Raw genomic sequence first — 19,033 nt, forward strand, 5'->3', positions numbered from 1 at the left:
TCTTTTGTTCTGCTCGGTTTATGCTGTCCAGTCCCTGTATAAATCTGTAAACAGTCTTTTCAGTAATGTCCCTTCAGTGAAGTGAAACATAGAGAATATGTCTATATGTTCTTTGACTCGTCCTGTTGAATTCATAGTCCTTAAGACAAGTCAATGATAAAGCCTCAAGTTTCCCACAGAATCAGAACAAGGAACATGTCTCAATGTTGGAGCTCTTCACATTATTCAGGATGAACCCCTCCCTGAGATCCCAGTCCTGTTAAAGAAAACACTGCTTTTTTCCTAAACCCCTGGAACACCCAGTCACCAGGGTGAAACAAAACAGTGTGGGTCGCTTTTTTTCTTCATATCCTAGCAAAATGGGAGTGTGAAAGGAGTAGTCGTCTCCTTCTAAGCCTTAGAAGGAGACGACTACCCCTTTCACACTCCCATTGTGGGAGGCTGAGGCCTTAGAATCTAAGGCCTCAGCCTCCCACAATCGTCCTGCAATGACCTCCGCTGCCTCCTTTTACAGGGCAGCAGGGGAGGTTAACAAAAACAGTCGGATCTACTAAAATATGACTGGAGTCAATGTGGAGCAGGGTCCAACAGTGGCAGGCCACTCGGACCACAGTGAGTACAGCAGCGAGTCCAGAAGCTGTTCGGCGTCCTTGTGGTCCAAAAGCTCACTTCCGTCAACGTGGCATGTTCCAAAACTCCTGTATCCACCGTGGTGTCCTGTATACAAAAACCAAGGAGAATACAGCATGTGTGATTTGACCTTGTTTCTAATCTTTTACTGGATGGCAGTCTCACCCTGGGTCCCAGTTCTCAAGTGATAACGAAATGTGAGGATAAGATTTTAGACTCTTCATGTACCCTGCTCCTTAGTTAGTTATGTGGCAACTGTCACCCCTCATTTGGCTATTTTGTCAAACTTAACCCCTGAATTAATTCAAACGGTATACCAAATCACCGTCTCTATCGAATTGTCTCCATCATCAAATTTGCCGACGACACTTATGTGGTCGGACTCTCTCAGGGGGATGAGTCTGCCTACAGCGATGAGGTCAACAAACTGTCTTTGTGGTGTTTGGTGTACAATCTCACACTAAACACCACAAAAACTAATGAAATAATCCTAGATTTTTGCAAAAGCAGCACAGATCTGGCCCCTCACTGCCTAGTATACCCCACTCTGGAGGCTAACAAGGACACAAACAAAGATAACAAAAACATGGCCTGAGGATGCCCTTTCTCAGCTGCAGGACTATTTTTCTCACAGCATTTGGGAACTTTTTAACACCACAACTTCCAGGACTACACAGACACTGTAATTTCCTATATCAAAAACTGTACGGACACTGTCACTGTTAAAAAAGGTATTCAGGTTTTTCCTAAACAAAAATCCTGGTTGGCCAGTGAGACACAGGCACTCATCAAATGCTGTAACACCCCCTTTAGGTCAGGGGACAAGTTACAATAGTACTGCCAGAGCAGACCTGAAGAACGGCATTAAAAAGGCCAAGGCAGTATATACAAGGAAAATTGAGCACTACTTCACGTAAAATAAACCAAAGAAGATGTGATAGGGAATATGTAAAACACATTACCAATTACAATGACAATAATGTTATCTGTTACCGCAGATGCCTCACTAGCAGATGAACTGAACCATTTCTTTGCTTGCTTTGAGACTGACCAATTGGAATCAGTCTCAACACATCCACCCCCTGCAGCAGTGCACTGAAGCACGAGGAACATCAGGAACATGAAGTGAGACAGGTACTGCGGACTGTGAACAGCAGGAAGGCTGCTGGCCTGGACGACCTGGGGAGCTGACTGGGGTTTTCGCAAAGATTTTCAATTGTTCCCCGCAACAATCCATCATCCCATCCTCCCTGAAATCTGCCACCATTATCCCTGTTCCTAAAATGCCAATCATTGACAGCCCGAATGATTATAGGCCTGTTGCACTTATGCCTGTGATCATGAAGTGCTTTCAAAAGATGGTCGCCCGCCACACCAGGGACGCAATCCCTCTCTCAGTTTGCTTAGAGAGCAAATAGGTCCACTGAGGACGCCATTGCCGTAGCTCTGCACACAGCGCTGAGCCACCTGGAGCACCATGGGAACTATGTGAGGATGCTTTTCATTGAATATAGCTAAGCCTCCAACACTATAATATTGGACATTATGGCTGGCAAACTCTCCCACCTTGGACCATCGTCTTCCATCTGTTGCTGGATTAAGAACCAACCGCCAACAAGCTGTTAGACGCGGTCCCCACCTCTCTTCCTCCATTACACTGAGCACGGGCTTCCCTCAAGGCTGTGTACTGAGTCCTCTCCTGGATGACCAGAGACACAGGAACTCATCAAATGCCGTAAAACTCCTTCAGGTCAGGGGAAAAGTTACAATACATAGGACTGTACACCGACCCACCAGTCTAACTCCATCATCAAATTTGCAGATGACACCACTATGGGCGGACTCATCTCAGAGGCTGCCTACAGAGATGAGGTCAACAAACTGTCTTGGGGGTGTTTGGTGAACAATCTTACACTGAACACCAAGAAAAAAAAATAATCATGGAATTTCGCAAATGCAGCACAGGTCTGGCCCCACTCCTCATGAATAGAGTATGCAGAAACAGGCATATCGCCTCACAGTGTCTTACGCTGGAAGCACTGCGGCAGACAGAAAGGCCATGCAGAGAGTGATCAACACCGCCCAGAAGATCATCGGCCTTCACTGGATGACATTGCCAGCCCTCGCTACCTCAGCAGAACAATGTTAGGGACCCAGACCACCTTGGTCACAACCTGTTCCCGGCTGCTGCCATTTGGCAGACAAATTGACTTAAGGACAGTTTTTTCTCCCACAGCCATAGGGACTCTGAACTTGCGTTAACATGACCCACAATCTCTGTGCAATAACTTTGGGGTTTCCAATAACAATGTGCAATATCTTAGATTGTGCAATATTTTAGAATTTACCTTACCAGGATGAGACTTTTTATATTTTTATATCACTTATTTATGTTTCTCTTTTACTGGGAAAACACATTGTGGAGTAGCAACACCAATTTCGTTATACACAGCTGTGTATGATGACAATAAAGGCTTTTGATTGATTTGATTTGGACATCAATGCCCTCACCAGTAGACTGTGTAATAAGTGGATACAATTCTTGCAATCTGGAATTTCAAGGCGCATTTGCTGTGGTTATAGGTCGACAAAGTGTGTAAGGAGGGAATAAGACAACACTCTCACAATGTCAAAGTAGTTGCAAAAACAGCCATTGAGATTACCACAGAGAATGCCAATTCTTCACACTTGCCAAAGGTGTTATCCCACCAGTCTCTCCAGGTGGAAAATTCCACTCTCTTCATATTCTGGTTCAGGGTCTGCAGGCCTTCACAGACATCGGGTGACGTGTTGTTTGGGAATATAGGAGCAACATTGATCTCCAAACATTATACACATGCCTCCTTGCTCTGCCAGAAGCATATCAACCATTTTGTGGTCCCGGGAAGCCATAAAACTGCCAGCTATTCCTTCATTGCTACAAATCCACAATCTGTTTAATTTCCAAGTTTTTGGACATTGTAAGGGATGTCGTTTATCCTATCCATATTTCATTTGGAGTAACCCAATGAAAAATAGACTCCCAACCTGCTTAATTTGTTTAGCCAACCAATACTCATTTGGTACGCCTTTTGGGATGCAGATTGCACTAATGTAAGTCGTAACGCCATCCGTCGATGAGGCTGAATGCTGTAGAGAGAGGCCAGCGGCTGCACCAAAATTCTGAGCTGCCAATTGTATCTCCTCCACTGTAGCTAGAAAAACAGACACTGGTAACAGCAGTGAAACCAAAGCACACAATCCTGCTTCTTTTTTGACGTTTTTTTCAGACCCTGCCCTGTAAGGTTCAAAACAGATAAAGTTAGCACAGGCATTTTCAATGGAAAAAAATTGGCTTGTTATTTACTGCTGATGTAACATTAATTTTTTTCCTCATCATTTTATACTGTAATAAATAGCCAGACTGGCTTCCCCCATATGCAAATTCCTCCACGAGCGTAGTGAGGATAAAGTGGTTCAGAAAATGAATGAATGGATTTTTTGTCATTGATTTTACTGTTTGTCGTTTGTTGAATACAAATGGAGAAACAATCGCATTCTGACAGTGTAGGTCAGCATGCTCTCAATGGTTCACCAGCAAGTTGGTGGCTTCCTGATGAGTCCAGTGGTGTTTGCTGCCAAAATTAGATCAGCAGGGATACGGGCACCCAGGAATGTGAAAATCTCTACTCTACGCATTCGCTGTTGATATACAGGAGAGGGAGCAGCCTTTTTCCGTAGAAAGTCCAGGATGAGCTCTCTGGTTTTGGAAACGTCCAGCACCACATTGTTGAGAGCGCACCACTCGGTGAGTCTAAGGATCTCATCTCTGTAGGCCATCTCAATCCCCTCTGTGATCATGCACTAACCACTCGCCCACCATCAGGATGCGCCATACAAATAGATCCCCATAATTAATTAGAACTCATATTGTAATTGTTATGTCCTCAACTGTATGAACTCATCAGCCTATGGCCCTTTTGGCTTCGCTCATTACTATCACCTTGTCCAAAGCTAATGAGGGCCAAGAAACAAACAACAATGACTGTGCTTTCACTTACTTTATTAGCTCTGCCATTTGAGAATTGATTCACATAACTTCATACAGCTCAATAATGAATGAACAACCATAATAAACATTGTATATTAGTTTATTTTACAACATGGATTCTCGGTTGGCGTTTTAAAGTTAACAGGAAATGAAATTAGTGGGAAATAGCAAAATCTGGATGTTTTCTTATCCACATGTAGTCTCAGTTGAAGACCAAAACAAGTGTAAACATCAACCTGGGACATGCAAATGCCATAAAATCAGATATTTGAATGTAGTAATCAATAAACATCTTAAGCCATCATTGATGGTGTCTGAATTTGCCTCTGGTACTATGGAACACAAAATAGGCCAATGAAAATGAAAATGTGAAAGCTAATTTTTACAGCCTGAATTTATGCAATTCATTAAGTTTGATAATACCATAAAGATACAAAATTGATGATTGGTTTAACCATCATCCCACTCTCCACAAAACTTGCTCAACTCATTTGCATAGAAAATGTTAATCACACTTGGCTCCAATTTGCTCATGTTAACAGTGGCCAAGGAAGGGAAATGTGTCACTCTAGGTCTTGAAGGTTTATTGTGCTTCCTGTGAATTGGGAGTTATCAGAGTCGTTTTCTTCTGTGATTATAATGGTTTCCTGTGAGAACAGGTTAAAAAATTTACCATTTTTTTGTCAAAGATGGCCCTGGAAAAAATATGTAATCTCTGTCCTTTCTCTGTATCATATGCATGTCAACATACCTGTAAAATATTGACTGGAAGGTCATCCGTAAGCTGAGAGTGAGAGGCGGAGGGCTGGGAGCCGAGTTGAAAAGCTAGATCACCACTGGTTGAGTCATCCTGACCAAAATATCAAGCACATCAAAATCTTTTAAACTATATCTGCACATGCATGCACAAGGTTTGAGACAGAACAGTAGCTAAAACAAGCTGATTCAGCATTGCAGGACCATTGGGAGACAGAACAGTAAAGATTCATGTTTGTATAGAATTGTGCTTGCACACAACCTATCATGAGATGGATTCTCTCTTTTTGTATAGCTTAAAAATAGGATAAACCTAAAAATTTGTTCATGCCTTGAATTTGAATCTGTAAATTTCACAATGATGTACTTAGAGTGCGTGGGTCTATAGTTGTGTGCAGAGTGAGAAAAGTAGTGGACTTAGCATACAACTTTTGGGCAAGCCAGTGGTAAGCGTGCAGGCGGAGAGTTGGGGACCCAATTTTACGTGCTGGGGTCGGTTGACCAGAAATTCCTTAATCCAGGAGGAGGGGAAGTTTTGATTCCCAGGTCAGCTAACTGGGGGATAAGAATGTCCGATAATATGGTGTTAAAGTCTGAGCTATAGTCGATGAAGAGCATTCTGACATAGCTTCATCTTTTCTCAAAGTGGCTCAGTGTAGTATGGATGGGGTGTTTAATGCATCTTCAGGGGATCTATTCGGCCAATATGCAAACGATGCGGGTCGTGGATGAGGGGAAGAAAGGCTTTGATGTGTTTTAGTACCAGTTTTTCAAAAAACTGTGATGATTGGTGTGAGACTACTGGGTAGTAGTTGCTCAGATTGTTTGCGGGTGACTTCTTGGGTACTGGGATGATGGTGGGCGATTTTAGGCAGGCTTGGTCTGGTGACAGGTTGAAAATGTCTGTGAAGACAGGTGCTAGTTGGTCAGCACATGCTGTAAGTACTTTCACTGGTATTCCATCTGGTCCTGTGGCCTTCGTGGCATTGCCTGCATGTCTCAAGTCCACTACCTCCACGGGGAGTAGGGTGAAGCTTTTTCCAGTGGTTGGTGTGGGATAAATTGGAGGTTGAGGTGGTGTGACTGAGTCTATTACTGGATTTATTTTGCTATGAGTGCATTTGTGATATGTCATTGACAATATTGTTATTATTTTCCTTATTTTATGTCATGGATACACATGCAACTGTATCAATTTACAAATCCAGGCTTGAACGCTTCGGAGCTTTCATTAGCTTCTCTTGAAAAGTCTGTCTTGAAAATGGCTTTGATAGTAAATCTGCAATAAAATCCATTTCTTATCCTCTTTCAGTCTTCGAGGGTTGACAAAACCCCCAAAACCTAAAACAATAACACAACTACCGTATTTTCATGACTATAAGGCGCACTAAAAAGTCTTAAATTTTCTCCAAAATAGACTGGGCGCCTCATAATGTGAAGCGCCGTGTGTATGCGCCGAGTTCCAAAGCCTGACTGAGAGCACTTCTGGCCAACACACTAGTTATATAGAGAAAAGGTGGATGTGGGCGGCGTCAGGCATGCGGAGTGTGTGTAAGAAGACGCTAAAGGCGCGCCCCTACTAGGTACCAGTATATAGTGGGCATTTGCTTTATTGCAAAACAATTTTAGCTTGGTTTCTAAGGCCCCCCGAAAATGAATAATAAAAAGAGACACGCTTACGAGGCACAGTTCAAACAAGCCATCAATATGCAGGGGAACATGGAAAGGGAGCAGCCGCGAGGAAATTTAAGATCAATGAATCCATGGTGTGCAAATGAAGGGAGCAGGAGAACAAGCTTCGCCAAGCAAAGAAGAAGAAGCCGAGTTTCCGTGGAAACAAGGCGAGGTGGCCCGACTTGGAAGACTAACTGGACCGGTGAAAAACCAAGTCACGAAAATGAACTCTGAGCTTGCGGTCATTCCCGCAATCAATAAACATCTTAAGCCATCATTGATGGTGTCTGAATTTTCCTGTGGTTGGATGCAACACAAAATAGCCCAATAGAAATGAAAATATGAAATTAAAATGAATCATTCTGCAATTGATAAGATGAATGAGGAAAACAAGCTTTTAGACGTAGGAAATCCTGTGAATCAACATTTTGAAGTTAGAACACAAAATCTAAGAGACCCAAGATGGTGCTAGATAATAGACTATGAAGGGCGCGAAAAAACTGAGTTGCAGACGCATACGTCATTGTTTCGTAAGGATGAAGGTCTTGTTGACAAACAGAATGAGGCTGCTCCACCAAAAAGGCAACCTAAAATTGAAACTGTATTGCAGGATGGAGTCCAGCCCGATGACAGCATCTTACAGAGCGGCGTCTGCAAAACTGGACTAGACAGCATGCATGGGTCTAACGTAAGCCGTTCTACTGTAGGATCGAGAATGTCAGTGACCCGTGATAGCTAAGAAGCACAGCATTCAGCATTACTGGAACGTGCCGCAATGCTAGAGAAAAAGCAGTAGGTAGAATAAGAAGCGGAGGTGCAGCTGCTCGAGTTAGAAGAAGTTGCCTTAAAGGAACAGCGGAAAATGGAAGAAGTTAAAGCAAAGCAACAACGAGCATAGAAATAGGCAGAATAAAAGTTAAAAAGGAAGAACTTGAGATGGAAATTGCGTTGGCTGAAAGTAACGCTAAACGAATACGATAGATCAGAAGATGATGCGAGTAGCCACGGGCGAAGGTCAAGACAGAGGAAGTCGGAGACAGGACATCACCATAGCCTCACCTCCTCAATCGGACGTTGCAATCCCTCAAACGCTGCCACTTATGCCATACATCCAAGGGCCACCAACGGTTCTACAAGACACCAGCTATCAGTCCAATTTTAACAGCAATTTTGACATTCTGAAGGTAATGTATAGGCAGAACGTGATCAGAGAGCTGCCCGGGAAGAAGATAAAGCAATCACAGCTACCAACCAAAGAAATTCCAATGTTCCGGTGTGATGCACTGCAATACAAGTCCTTCATATGAGCGTTTGAACATTCCATAGAACAGAAGACTGACAGCAATCAGGATAAATTGTACTTCTTGGAACAATTTACTAACCCCAAGAGCTAGTTCAGATCAGTGTTTACAACCTGGCAGAGTCTACAAAGAAGCTCAGCGACTCTGCACAGGCATTATGTAAATGAATTACGGATCGCCAGTGCGTACATCAACAATGCATTTTAGTGGCCGCAGGTCAAATCTGAAGACGGAAAGGCGCTAAATGCCTACTCCATGTTCCTTATCAGATGCTGCAACACTATGAAGGACATAGAATCACCGGAGAGGGACAAACCTACCAATTTATGGACAGTGGTATCCAAGTTACCCTACAAACTAAAACAGCAATGGCGTCCTGAAGCCTGCAATATCACTGAGAGGTGAGACCGAAGAGCGAGATTTACTGACCTGGTAAGCTACACAGAGCATCAAGCCAAAATTGACATGGATCCATTCTTCGGTGGCATCTCAGATAGTCACCCAACCTCGACTGGAAAAAGTGATAAGGAAAGACCCGCAGCTAAGAAAGAGAAACGAGGGAGCTTTGCATTGAACGTCTCCGTTGAAAATCAAAACAGCAAAGGAGCAAAAGAAAAGTCAACAAACCTAAGTAAGAAGAGAAGCGCCTTTGAAAAGCCATGTATGTACTGTCAACAAGCTCACCCCCTAGCGACCTGCAACAAAATCAAGAATCAGCCACACAAGGAACGGGTGGAGTTTTTGAAGTCCAGGGGCTTATGCTTTGGGTGTTTGGCTTCAAGTCCTCTCAGCAAGTTCTGTAGGAAAAGGAAAGAGTGCAAGATCTGTGAACTAAAACACTTACACAAAAATAAAGGAGACGATTCTGACTCAGAGAAGAAGGACAAAGATCCTCAAGAAGAAACAAACCCTCAAGTTATTGTCACGCAAGAAGCTACTTGTCCTACTGGGGCAGGAGAAAATGAGTATGTGCTGTCAGTAGTACCGGTGAAAATAAAGTCAAGGATGAGCGACAAACATGTAGAAACATATACCTTCATGGAACCAGGCAGCACAGCCACATTCATCACATAATATCTGCAGAAAAGGCTAAACGTTAAGGGGTAACCTGCACAAATTCTTCTGAAAACAACGAATCAAGATCAACCTGGCGGATAGAAAGCCAAGAACAGTTACATGATTTTGGCTTGGAGGTGTGTGGGCTGGAAGCCAGCAAGTTCAACGAGCTCCCCAAGGTGTACACCCACTGTAACATTCCTGTGTACACCGAAAATATTCCCAAGCAATAAGAAATCCAGATGTGGCCCCGCCTCAGTGAAGGGCGCCTGCCAGAAATAGAAACAGACGTCGGCATACTTAATGAAGCTTCCTCTTGTTGTACTTATTGTTCGAGTGCAATGGAATCTCGGCATTTCATGAACGGTCGCAATGGAAAACCTATGCAGTGAAGACTGCCATTGGCTGGGTCGTAAATGGACCAATAAGGAATAATGTAGGTGAAAAGGAGAAACCACCTCACTGGTCAAGCAACAGAATTACAGTGACAGAGATTGAAAGGCTACTGTTACAGCACTACAACACTGATTTTCCAGAGCATATCAACAATGACAAAGTGAAGATGTCTCAAGAAGACAAGCAACTCATGCAGTTGGTGAAGAAGACAACAACCTTCGAAAACGGCCACTACAGCATCAGATTGCCACTCGAGGATGACAAGCTGCCAATGCCATATAGCCATTGCATGGCAGAACAGCGCCTGGCTATCTTGCACAGAAAGCTCAAGAAGGATCGTGGCTTCTAAGATTACAAGCGCTTCATGGACAATGTCATCAAAAAAAAAGGCCACGCTGTCCCAGTTTCAGACGACCAGATAAACTGAGCCGATGCCAGGGTGTCCTACATACTGCACCATTGGGGTGAATCGCCCCAAGAAGAGAAAAATAGGAGTGGTCTTTGACTCTGCTGCCTCTTTTCGGGACCAGTCTCTGAACAGTAGAGTAATACAAGGACCCAACAACACCAACACACACATTGGTGTCCTCTTGAGATTCTGGGAGGAACTGTTGCCATTGATGGCCAACATCGAGTCAATGTTTTATCAGGTGAATGTGCCAGAACACGCCGACGCAGACATTCAACACTCAAATTGGTGGCCCGACGGCAAATTGAACGAGCACATGAAAGAGTTCAGAATGATGGTGCCCCTCTTTGGCGCCATATCATCAGCCAGTCCTTTACAATTTTTATGAACACGCCTGCTTGAAGAGCGCTCATACAGAGGATGATGCAGTGGCCTTACTTTGATGACAAGTGGGCGAAAAGAGAGCTAAAGAAACCAAAAAAAAATCTGGATCTCAGCTCTGAACCTCTACCTGTCGAGAGAGCACTCAACATACAGTGAGATACAGAAACAGATACTTTCACTTATAGCATCAAGCTTCCAGACAAGCCAATGACAAGAAGGAGAATCTTGGCAGTTGTCAACTCCATCTATGACCCTTTTGGTTTATTGCAGGGGTTGGCAACTTACAGTTCCGGAGCCGCATGCGGCTCTTTCATCCTTATACTGTGGCTCTGAGTGGCTGGGGAAAACAAATTACTGTAATTAAACACTTACAAAACGCACCGTGTGATAGGGCGGGGTCTCATTTGCAGGTGCATTTTCAATTTTTTGTCAATACATAGGACGATTCATTTGAAAAGGCGTTAGCATGAGACTAGGCTAGCGTATGTCAATAATGGAATGATTATTGCTGATAGGGCAGCAAGAGGGAGTGAACTAAGAAGCCCCACAGGGGATGGTGGTTTGCACCTGTGATGAAAATGTGCGGGCCACTGACAGACTGGTGATCAGCACATCAACCTTACGGTTATAAGATCTACTAATAAAAGCGGGGTGGATGCAGACCTTCCAGAGTGTGGAGTATATCTGGTGTCCTCGAGAATTTGTGGGTTTTCTCCAGGTACTCCAGTTTACTCCCACAAACCAAAATTAAGGATGCGAGACAGGTTGTACTCTAAATTCCACTGATTATGAGCTGACATTTTGTTTTTGAATGGCTGGCCACCAAGATATAATCTATCAATTAAATATAAAGCTGGAAAAGGATTTGGAAAATTGAAATTGATTTCTGAAATTGCCAATAAGCCCTTCGGGGATGGCGCCGACAGATTAGGACAAAAACAAAAAAGAAAAGAAAAAAAAGAAATTCGCCAAATGAAATTTATGACGAGAATGCAGCAGCAGTACTCTATATTTGAAACTTAATGTTGAGAAAAAAAAAAATCTGCTCTGCGGAATGGGAAATTTGGGAGCACTGAAGGAAAACAAAACAAGAAACAAAGAATTGGTATCTCAGCTGCCTTTAAAAGCTAGCCTGAGTCCTGTGGGAAGTCCTATGTCTCGACACGGGGGATTGTGGCTTGATACGGTGCCACTACACAATTTATAGGGTTAAGTTGGTTGCAGAGCATGCTTAACCTGTGCTCGGCATATCAGTGCACGATTTGAAATTTCAAAGAACCATTGATTTATAGTGATAATGGCAACCTAATTGTGTTAACAAAATAATTGGCTGGATGGATAGAAGGTTCCATATCTCGTTATGAAATCACTGCCTACATAACGAGTTCAACAGGACAACGACTTAGGGAAATCCTATTTAGTAGACTATACAAATCGTCATTATTCACTGCACGATTGGAACTGGATGATGAGGCTAATCTGGTTGACTACATAAAAAGAAAAATCTTTAAGAAAACGCATTGAATTTGGATTAGCAGAAGGAGAGTGTCCTTCTAAACAGGAAACGGATTGGGCCAACGGTGGTGCTCAACCTGCAATGTAAAGAAGAAGCACTAGCACACTGAGAGGGGATGTGGGACCACCTTTTGCACTGTAAGAAGGTAGTCTCAGTTGAAACGTTTGATGAGACGGATAAAATAAGCTTTGTGACCGAATAAAATGCAGCAACCACTCCAATATTAATTGGAAAGATTATTGCTCAGCGAGCAATACGATAAACTGTAGGGAACTCTTTTATATTGGTTTCGAGGGATGGCGATCCAACTAATGGGTTGGTTTGGCAAATTGCAGCAGGAGTCTATTTTTGTTTGGGGTACGCCAAAAAAAAAAAATGAATAGGGTTAACAACATCCATTACAATGTCCAAAAAGGAAATTGGATTCACAGTGAAAGAACAGCTCGCAGCCACCAGCTTCATGACTTTCCAGGACTGCAAATCGGTTGATATGCTTCTGACGGTTGATGTGCTCTAAGTATTGATGGACAAAATATAATATATGATTCAGATATTTCTTAAGCCAGCAGAGAAGGCCTTGAAGGCCCCGACGGCCCGCCACTGCTCACCCATGCTAAACTGGTCTGAGGTGAGAGACCAGACAAAAAATGCCCCAGAAGACCTCTTATGATGAGCAACATTATTGGACGATGTCTTCCCTTGCCCGGACGCCGGTCACCGGGGCCCCGTTCTGGAGGGGCGCGATGGCGAGAGCCCAGTGGCTGGGCCTACACCCATGGGGCCCGGCCAGGCACAGCCCGAAGAGTCGACGTGAGTTCCCCCTCACGTGGCCTCACCACCTGTGAGAAGGGCAAAAGAGATTGGGCGCGTCGACAGCTGGGCGGTTGCTAACGGAGGGAGGGATCCTTATCGGTCCGATCCCCAGCTGCAGAAAGTGCCTCTTGGGACGTGGAATGTTACCTCTCTGGTTGGGAAAGAGCCTGAGCGAGGTCGAGAAATTCCAACTTGGCAGAGTCGGGCTCAACTTTACACATAGCTTGGGTTCCGGTACCATTCCTCTGGAGGTGGATTGGATACTCTTCCACTCTGGAGTTGTGCCGCTGAGCGAGTGTGGGTATACTTGTTGCTAGTGGACGAGGGTGGCATCCCTGCGTCTTCGGGTGGGGGGGATGGGACTTAACTGTTGTTTGTGTTTATGCACCAAACAGCAGTTCATAGTACCCACCCTTTTTGGAGTCCGTGGCGGGGGTGCTAGAGAGTGCTCCACTGGGGGACTCCTTCATTCTGCAGGTAGACTTCAATGCTCACATTGGCAATGACAGTGAGACCTGGAGGGGAGTGATCGGAACCATAGTCGTGTTGTATTGTTGGATTCCTGCGCTCATCGTGGATTGACAATAATGAACACTATGTTCAAGCATAAGGTGGTTTATATTTGCACTTGGCATCAGGACACCCTAGGCCGCAGTTCGATGATCGACTTTGTGGTCATGTAATCGCACCTGCGGCCGCATGCCTTGGACACGGGTAAAGAGAGGAGCGGTCAATCGATCACCACCTGGTTATGACCGGTGTCAGACTCTGGTCCAAATAGCCTACAGTAAGTCGGATCCGTTTCCGGTGGGGATAGGACTCTTTCAGGGTTGCCCTGTCACGTATTCTGTTCATAACTTTTATGGACAGAAAATCTAGGTGCGGCCGTGGCCTTGAGGGGTTCCGGTTTGGTGTCTTCAGTATTAGATCCCTCCTTTTTGCAGATAATGTGGTTCTGTTGGCTTAATCAGGCTGTGATCTCCAACTCTCGCTGGAACGATTCGCAACCAAGTGTGAAGCGTTTAGTGTGAGAATCAGCACCTCCAAACCTAAGACTAAAGTATCTTGGGGTCTTGTTCCCGAGTGAGGGAAGAATGGAGCGGGAGATCGACTGGCGGATCGGTGCGGCATCTGCAGTGATGCGGACTCTGCACCGGTGCGTCGTGGTAAAGAAGGAGCAAAAAAAAATGCAACGCTCCGCTCAGTGCTTGCAGAGACGTTACAAAAAGGTAGTTGCGACCAGAGATATTACACGAGGAGTTGCGGGGAGAGAGCCAGTGCCCCTGATGTTCTTATGAGCAGCCAACGCGATCTAAAATACTAACACTGAAAAAAATGCACCGCTCCGCCCAGTGCTCGTAGACATCTGTTATTCACAAAAGGGATGCGGCAAAAAAGATACAATGATAAACAGCCTCTCATGTCTTGGCCACCTGGTTTTCTCGCATCTCGAATTTTTTCTCGTATCTAGAGATAATTATGTGTTCAAAATTTTCCTCGTATGTCGACATGCTCATATGTAGAGGTACCACTGTACTACAAAGTGGATGGCTTTTGGCCATGGTAGAACAGGCTCTTGCCGCCATCTGGCAGACAAACGTGGGTATCACATTCCCATTATAACGGCCGCGGAGGGAACTATTTCAGCGGTGCAAGGCTCATTTTCATATGCTCTATTTATTTTAAGACATTAATAAATAATTTCCTTATATTTTTTCTCAATTTTATGTTCCTTCACATCTTTCATATGAAATTGGTACACTTTGATCAATTTTATAGGGTTTAGATCAGGCGTGGGCAAACTTTGGCCCGGGGGCCAGATTGACTTTAAAAATTTGACAGATGGACTGGGTCAGCACAAGATACGATACATATAAAAAACTGCATCCGTTAACAGTACATATGAAACAGAAACAGAAAAAAAGGACTAAAGTATTAACATACTCATCACGCATTATTTAAGTAAAAAGTATAAAGTACAAAGTCAAGTTAAAAGGAATGTGTTAATAAATATCAGAATGTCATTTAAAAAATGATAGAGGGGCTTTAAAACACGAAAAACAAATAAGAGTGGACAGAGCTAATGCCACTGGCTTCCGCATGACGACGCTATCTTGGGAAAAAAATAAATTAAAAAATAATAAATAAATTAAAATAAATAAATGTAAAAAAATTGGACAACGTCGGCGGGCCGGATTAAAAGGCCTAGCGGGCCGGATGTGGCCCGCGGGCCGTAGTTTGCTCATGTCTAGTTTAGATGGTAGTTGTGTAAGGACTGTGGAACAAATTAGATAATTTACATATAAAGTACACCTCTACTAAAGAAATGATGAAGTTACGAAATAAGATCTGGAACCAGATATGGCTGCGATAAACGGAAAATCGCTAAGTAGGATCACCCCATAATAACTACCACAATACATGTTTTGCACCTAAAACGAAAAAAATCAAAGTGGAATTTTGTTTTACCGTATTTTCACACCTATTGGGTGCACTTAAAAGTCAAAAATTTTCTCAAAAATGGTCGATGCAACTTTTTTGTGCACTACATTAAATTTTTGTATGGCCCTGACCGCTTTAGTGACTGGTTTTATTTCTTGCCAGCATGCTACTTATTACGATCAACCCAGAGGACATAAAAATAGTCTGCCAGGGCAATCCTAGCATTGTGGTAAATCCATTCAAAACAACCCAGGGGAGTGGCAAGGCATTAGACTTGTGTGCTGGCTACACTTCTAACCCTCAGAAATATTCCCAATACTCAAAGACAGCACATTAGAGCAATACAGAAAATGCCTGTGATGAATGACAACAGAATGCGGGTCTGAACACTTGGAAAATAGATTGAAGCCATGGATCGAACACAATTTAAATGCTTTCCTAATGGATTCCTAATGGATTCCTAAGGGATTGCTAACGGAGGGCCAACATCGTAGTTGGGATAGGCAGTGTCGCACGAGTTATGTGACAATTTGTAATGAATTGTTGATGCAGATACAACATATGCCCATAACTGTAATATTTAATATTTACACCATTTTACTACTGTACTTGTGTACAGGCGCGAAAATATGTACCATGGTATGTACTAATAATAAGGGTGAACCTGATTCGCGGTTTTTAGAGTCACGGCCAACATACGTGATATTCCATGGATTACTGTAATCCCAAAGCCTAGTCAGAACTGTCAAAAAAACAACAACCTCCTTTACTCTAATGCTCTAACACTTCACCTGTGATAGATGAATTTGGACAAATTGAGTCCCGGATACTGAGTCACGCAGTTGTACGCCGTCAGATGTAGGGGTTGATTCTTCACAATGGCGAGCAGTAGATGGAGTGGATTTGGCGCCTCTTGATTTTCTCTGACTCGATCCAGATGCCTCTACAGTACAATAATTGTGTGGAATTGGTTAAGGGTATTTCAAAAGGGGACCGAATGAAATACTTAGAAAATGGGTGCAGGCTTTTCCATGCTTGTGCTACCAGAGACTGAAGGATTGATGTGCTTGTTCCGTTTGGCTAGTTGAATGGCTCTGTAGTCTGTCCTTGCAGAACCACCATTCTGACAAAAGACGATAATGTGGTCACTGCAGTTATCATGAGCAAAACCAATTTATTTTAAGGCCTCACAACAAACTGTAGTTTTCTATGGTAAATGTAAAAAAGGTTTTGGCAATGTCCCAAAATCACTACTAAATCGTTAATAACTCTCAGGGCCAAAGTTCGATTGGGATGATATTTTAAGAGGTTTGACAAGTTTAGCATCATGGTTTAGACTCCAACTGTCAGTTTCCACTGTTTTCCACAATTTTCCACTGTGAGAAACAGTGAGAAAATGGAGGACGACAGGTAATTCTAGTTATAGCCAAGAGTGGCAGGCCAAGAAAAATCTCAGATGAGCAGAGGTAAAGGATGGTGAGAACAGTTAAACACAACCCAGAGACCAGCTCCAAAGATGTATTGTATTTATTTGAGTATTACGCGCCCCCCGTAATTTGTGACTAAATTTGGTATAATTTTTTTCCAGTTTTTTTCAGCTCACACCAAGGAGTACTGAGGTCGTATTCCTATCTTAGCTATTCCTATTTTTAAACATTTGTCCAAATTTTCCCAAAACTCTGAGCCGATACCTGAAAACGCTAAAGTCAAAAATTTCCACACACCCGAGTACTGGTAACTGGCAAATGCTGAACACATGTCACATGACAAAACATTTATTCACAACATATGGTACGGAAATCTGCCAAAACAAAACTACCAATATGAACACAATTCAACTCAAATGGAATTTACAATTTTAAAACCTTTGTCTACATCATAATATTTAACATTTTTCAAAGTGTGATTCATCATCATCAGATACACCGAACAATTGATTCTATTCTTCTTGAGCGGGGATAGCGCTCTCTCGGCGGACTCGTTTCCCTGAAGCAACTTTTTTTTCTTTTTAACCCATGCTATTACCCTATAAACTTGTCAAAGGCTAAATAGAGAGGTTTGGCTTTTGGATTGGAATTGGATAACTTTATTCATCCTGTATTCGGGAAATTTCGTTTTTACAGTATCAAGAGGGTGAGGATACAGAAATAGGAAAGGCATTTTAGACATAAATAGATAGGTAATAAGTTAATAAATACTTGAATAAATATATAAATAAATAACTGTGTTGCTGAAATATATATATATATATATATATATATATATATATATATATATATATATATATATATATATATATTATATATATATATATATATATATATATATATATATAGATGGAGATATCTATATATATCACTCTCACTCACTCACTCTTCTCTCTCTCACTCACTCACTCACTCACTCACTCACTCACTCACTCACTCACTCACTCACTCACTCACTCACTCACTCACTCACTCACTCACTCACTCACTCACTCACTCACTCACTCACTCACTCACTCACTCACTCACTCACTCACTCACTCACTCACTCACTCACTCACTCACTCACTCACTCACTCACTCACTCACTCACTCACTCACTCACTCACTCACTCACTCACTCACTCACTCACTCACTCACTCACTCACTCACTCACTCACTCACTCACTCACTCACTCACTCACTCACTCACTCACTCACTCACTCACTCACTCACTCACTCACTCACTCACTCACTCACTCACTCACTCACTCACTCACTCACTCACTCACTCACTCACTCACTCACTCACTCACTCACTCACTCACTCACTCACTCACTCACTCACTCACTCACTCACTCACTCACTCACTCACTCACTCACTCACTCACTCACTCACTCACTCACTCACTCACTCACTCACTCACTCACTCACTCACTCACTCACTCACTCACTCACTCACTCACTCACTCACTCACTCACTCACTCACTCACTCACTCACTCACTCACTCACTCACTCACTCACTCACTCACTCACTCACTCACTCACTCACTCACTCACTCACTCACTCACTCACTCACTCACTCACTCACTCACTCACTCACTCACTCACTCACTCACTCACTCACTCACGTCACTCACTCACTCACTCACTCACTCACTCACTCACTCACTCACTCACTCACTCACTCACTCACTCACTCACTCACTCACTCACTCACTCACTCACTCACTCACTCACTCACTCACTCACTCACTCACTCACTCACTTCACTCACTCACTCACTCACTCACTCACTCACTCACTCACTCACTCACTCACTCACTCACTCACTCACTCACTCACTCACTCACTCACTCACTCACTCACTCACTCACTCACTCACTCACTCACTCACTCACTCACTCACTCACTCACTCACTCACTCACTCACTTCACTCACTCACTCACTCACTCACTCACTCACTCACTCACTCACTCACTCACGTCACTCACTCACTCACTCACTCACTCACTCACTCACTCACTCACGTCACTCACTCACTCACTCACTCACTTCACTCACTCACTCACTCACTCACTCACTCACTCACTCACTCACTCACGTCACTCACTCACTCACTCACTCACCACTCACTCACTCACTCACTCAC

The 19,033-nt window shown here is 43.3% G+C and overlaps 1 protein-coding gene across 10 annotated transcripts in view; it reads right to left on the minus strand.

The window, feature by feature from the left end:
* Positions 1-481: 481 nt before the first annotated feature.
* Positions 482-19,033, minus strand: part of LOC144192918 (zinc finger protein ZXDC) — a 43,711-nt gene continuing 25,159 nt past the window's right edge. For 2 of the 10 annotated variants that reach the window (XM_077711749.1, XM_077711750.1), the window contains exons 7-8: positions 16,414-16,530; positions 16,216-16,350 (exon numbers count right to left, since the gene is read on the minus strand). In XM_077711749.1, coding sequence (XP_077567875.1) covers positions 16,414-16,530 — 117 coding nt within the window. In that variant the 3' untranslated portion in view covers positions 16,216-16,350. Of the gene's footprint in view, positions 718-4,655; positions 5,308-5,411; positions 5,511-16,198; positions 16,351-16,413; positions 16,531-19,033 lie in introns of those variants that run through there. The other 8 variants (XR_013325494.1, XR_013325493.1, XM_077711743.1 and 5 more) reach the window with 7 other exon arrangements.

Source organism: Stigmatopora nigra, unplaced genomic scaffold, assembly GCF_051989575.1.
Source record: "Stigmatopora nigra isolate UIUO_SnigA unplaced genomic scaffold, RoL_Snig_1.1 HiC_scaffold_29, whole genome shotgun sequence".
NCBI classification, from domain to species: Eukaryota; Metazoa; Chordata; class Actinopteri; order Syngnathiformes; family Syngnathidae; genus Stigmatopora; species Stigmatopora nigra.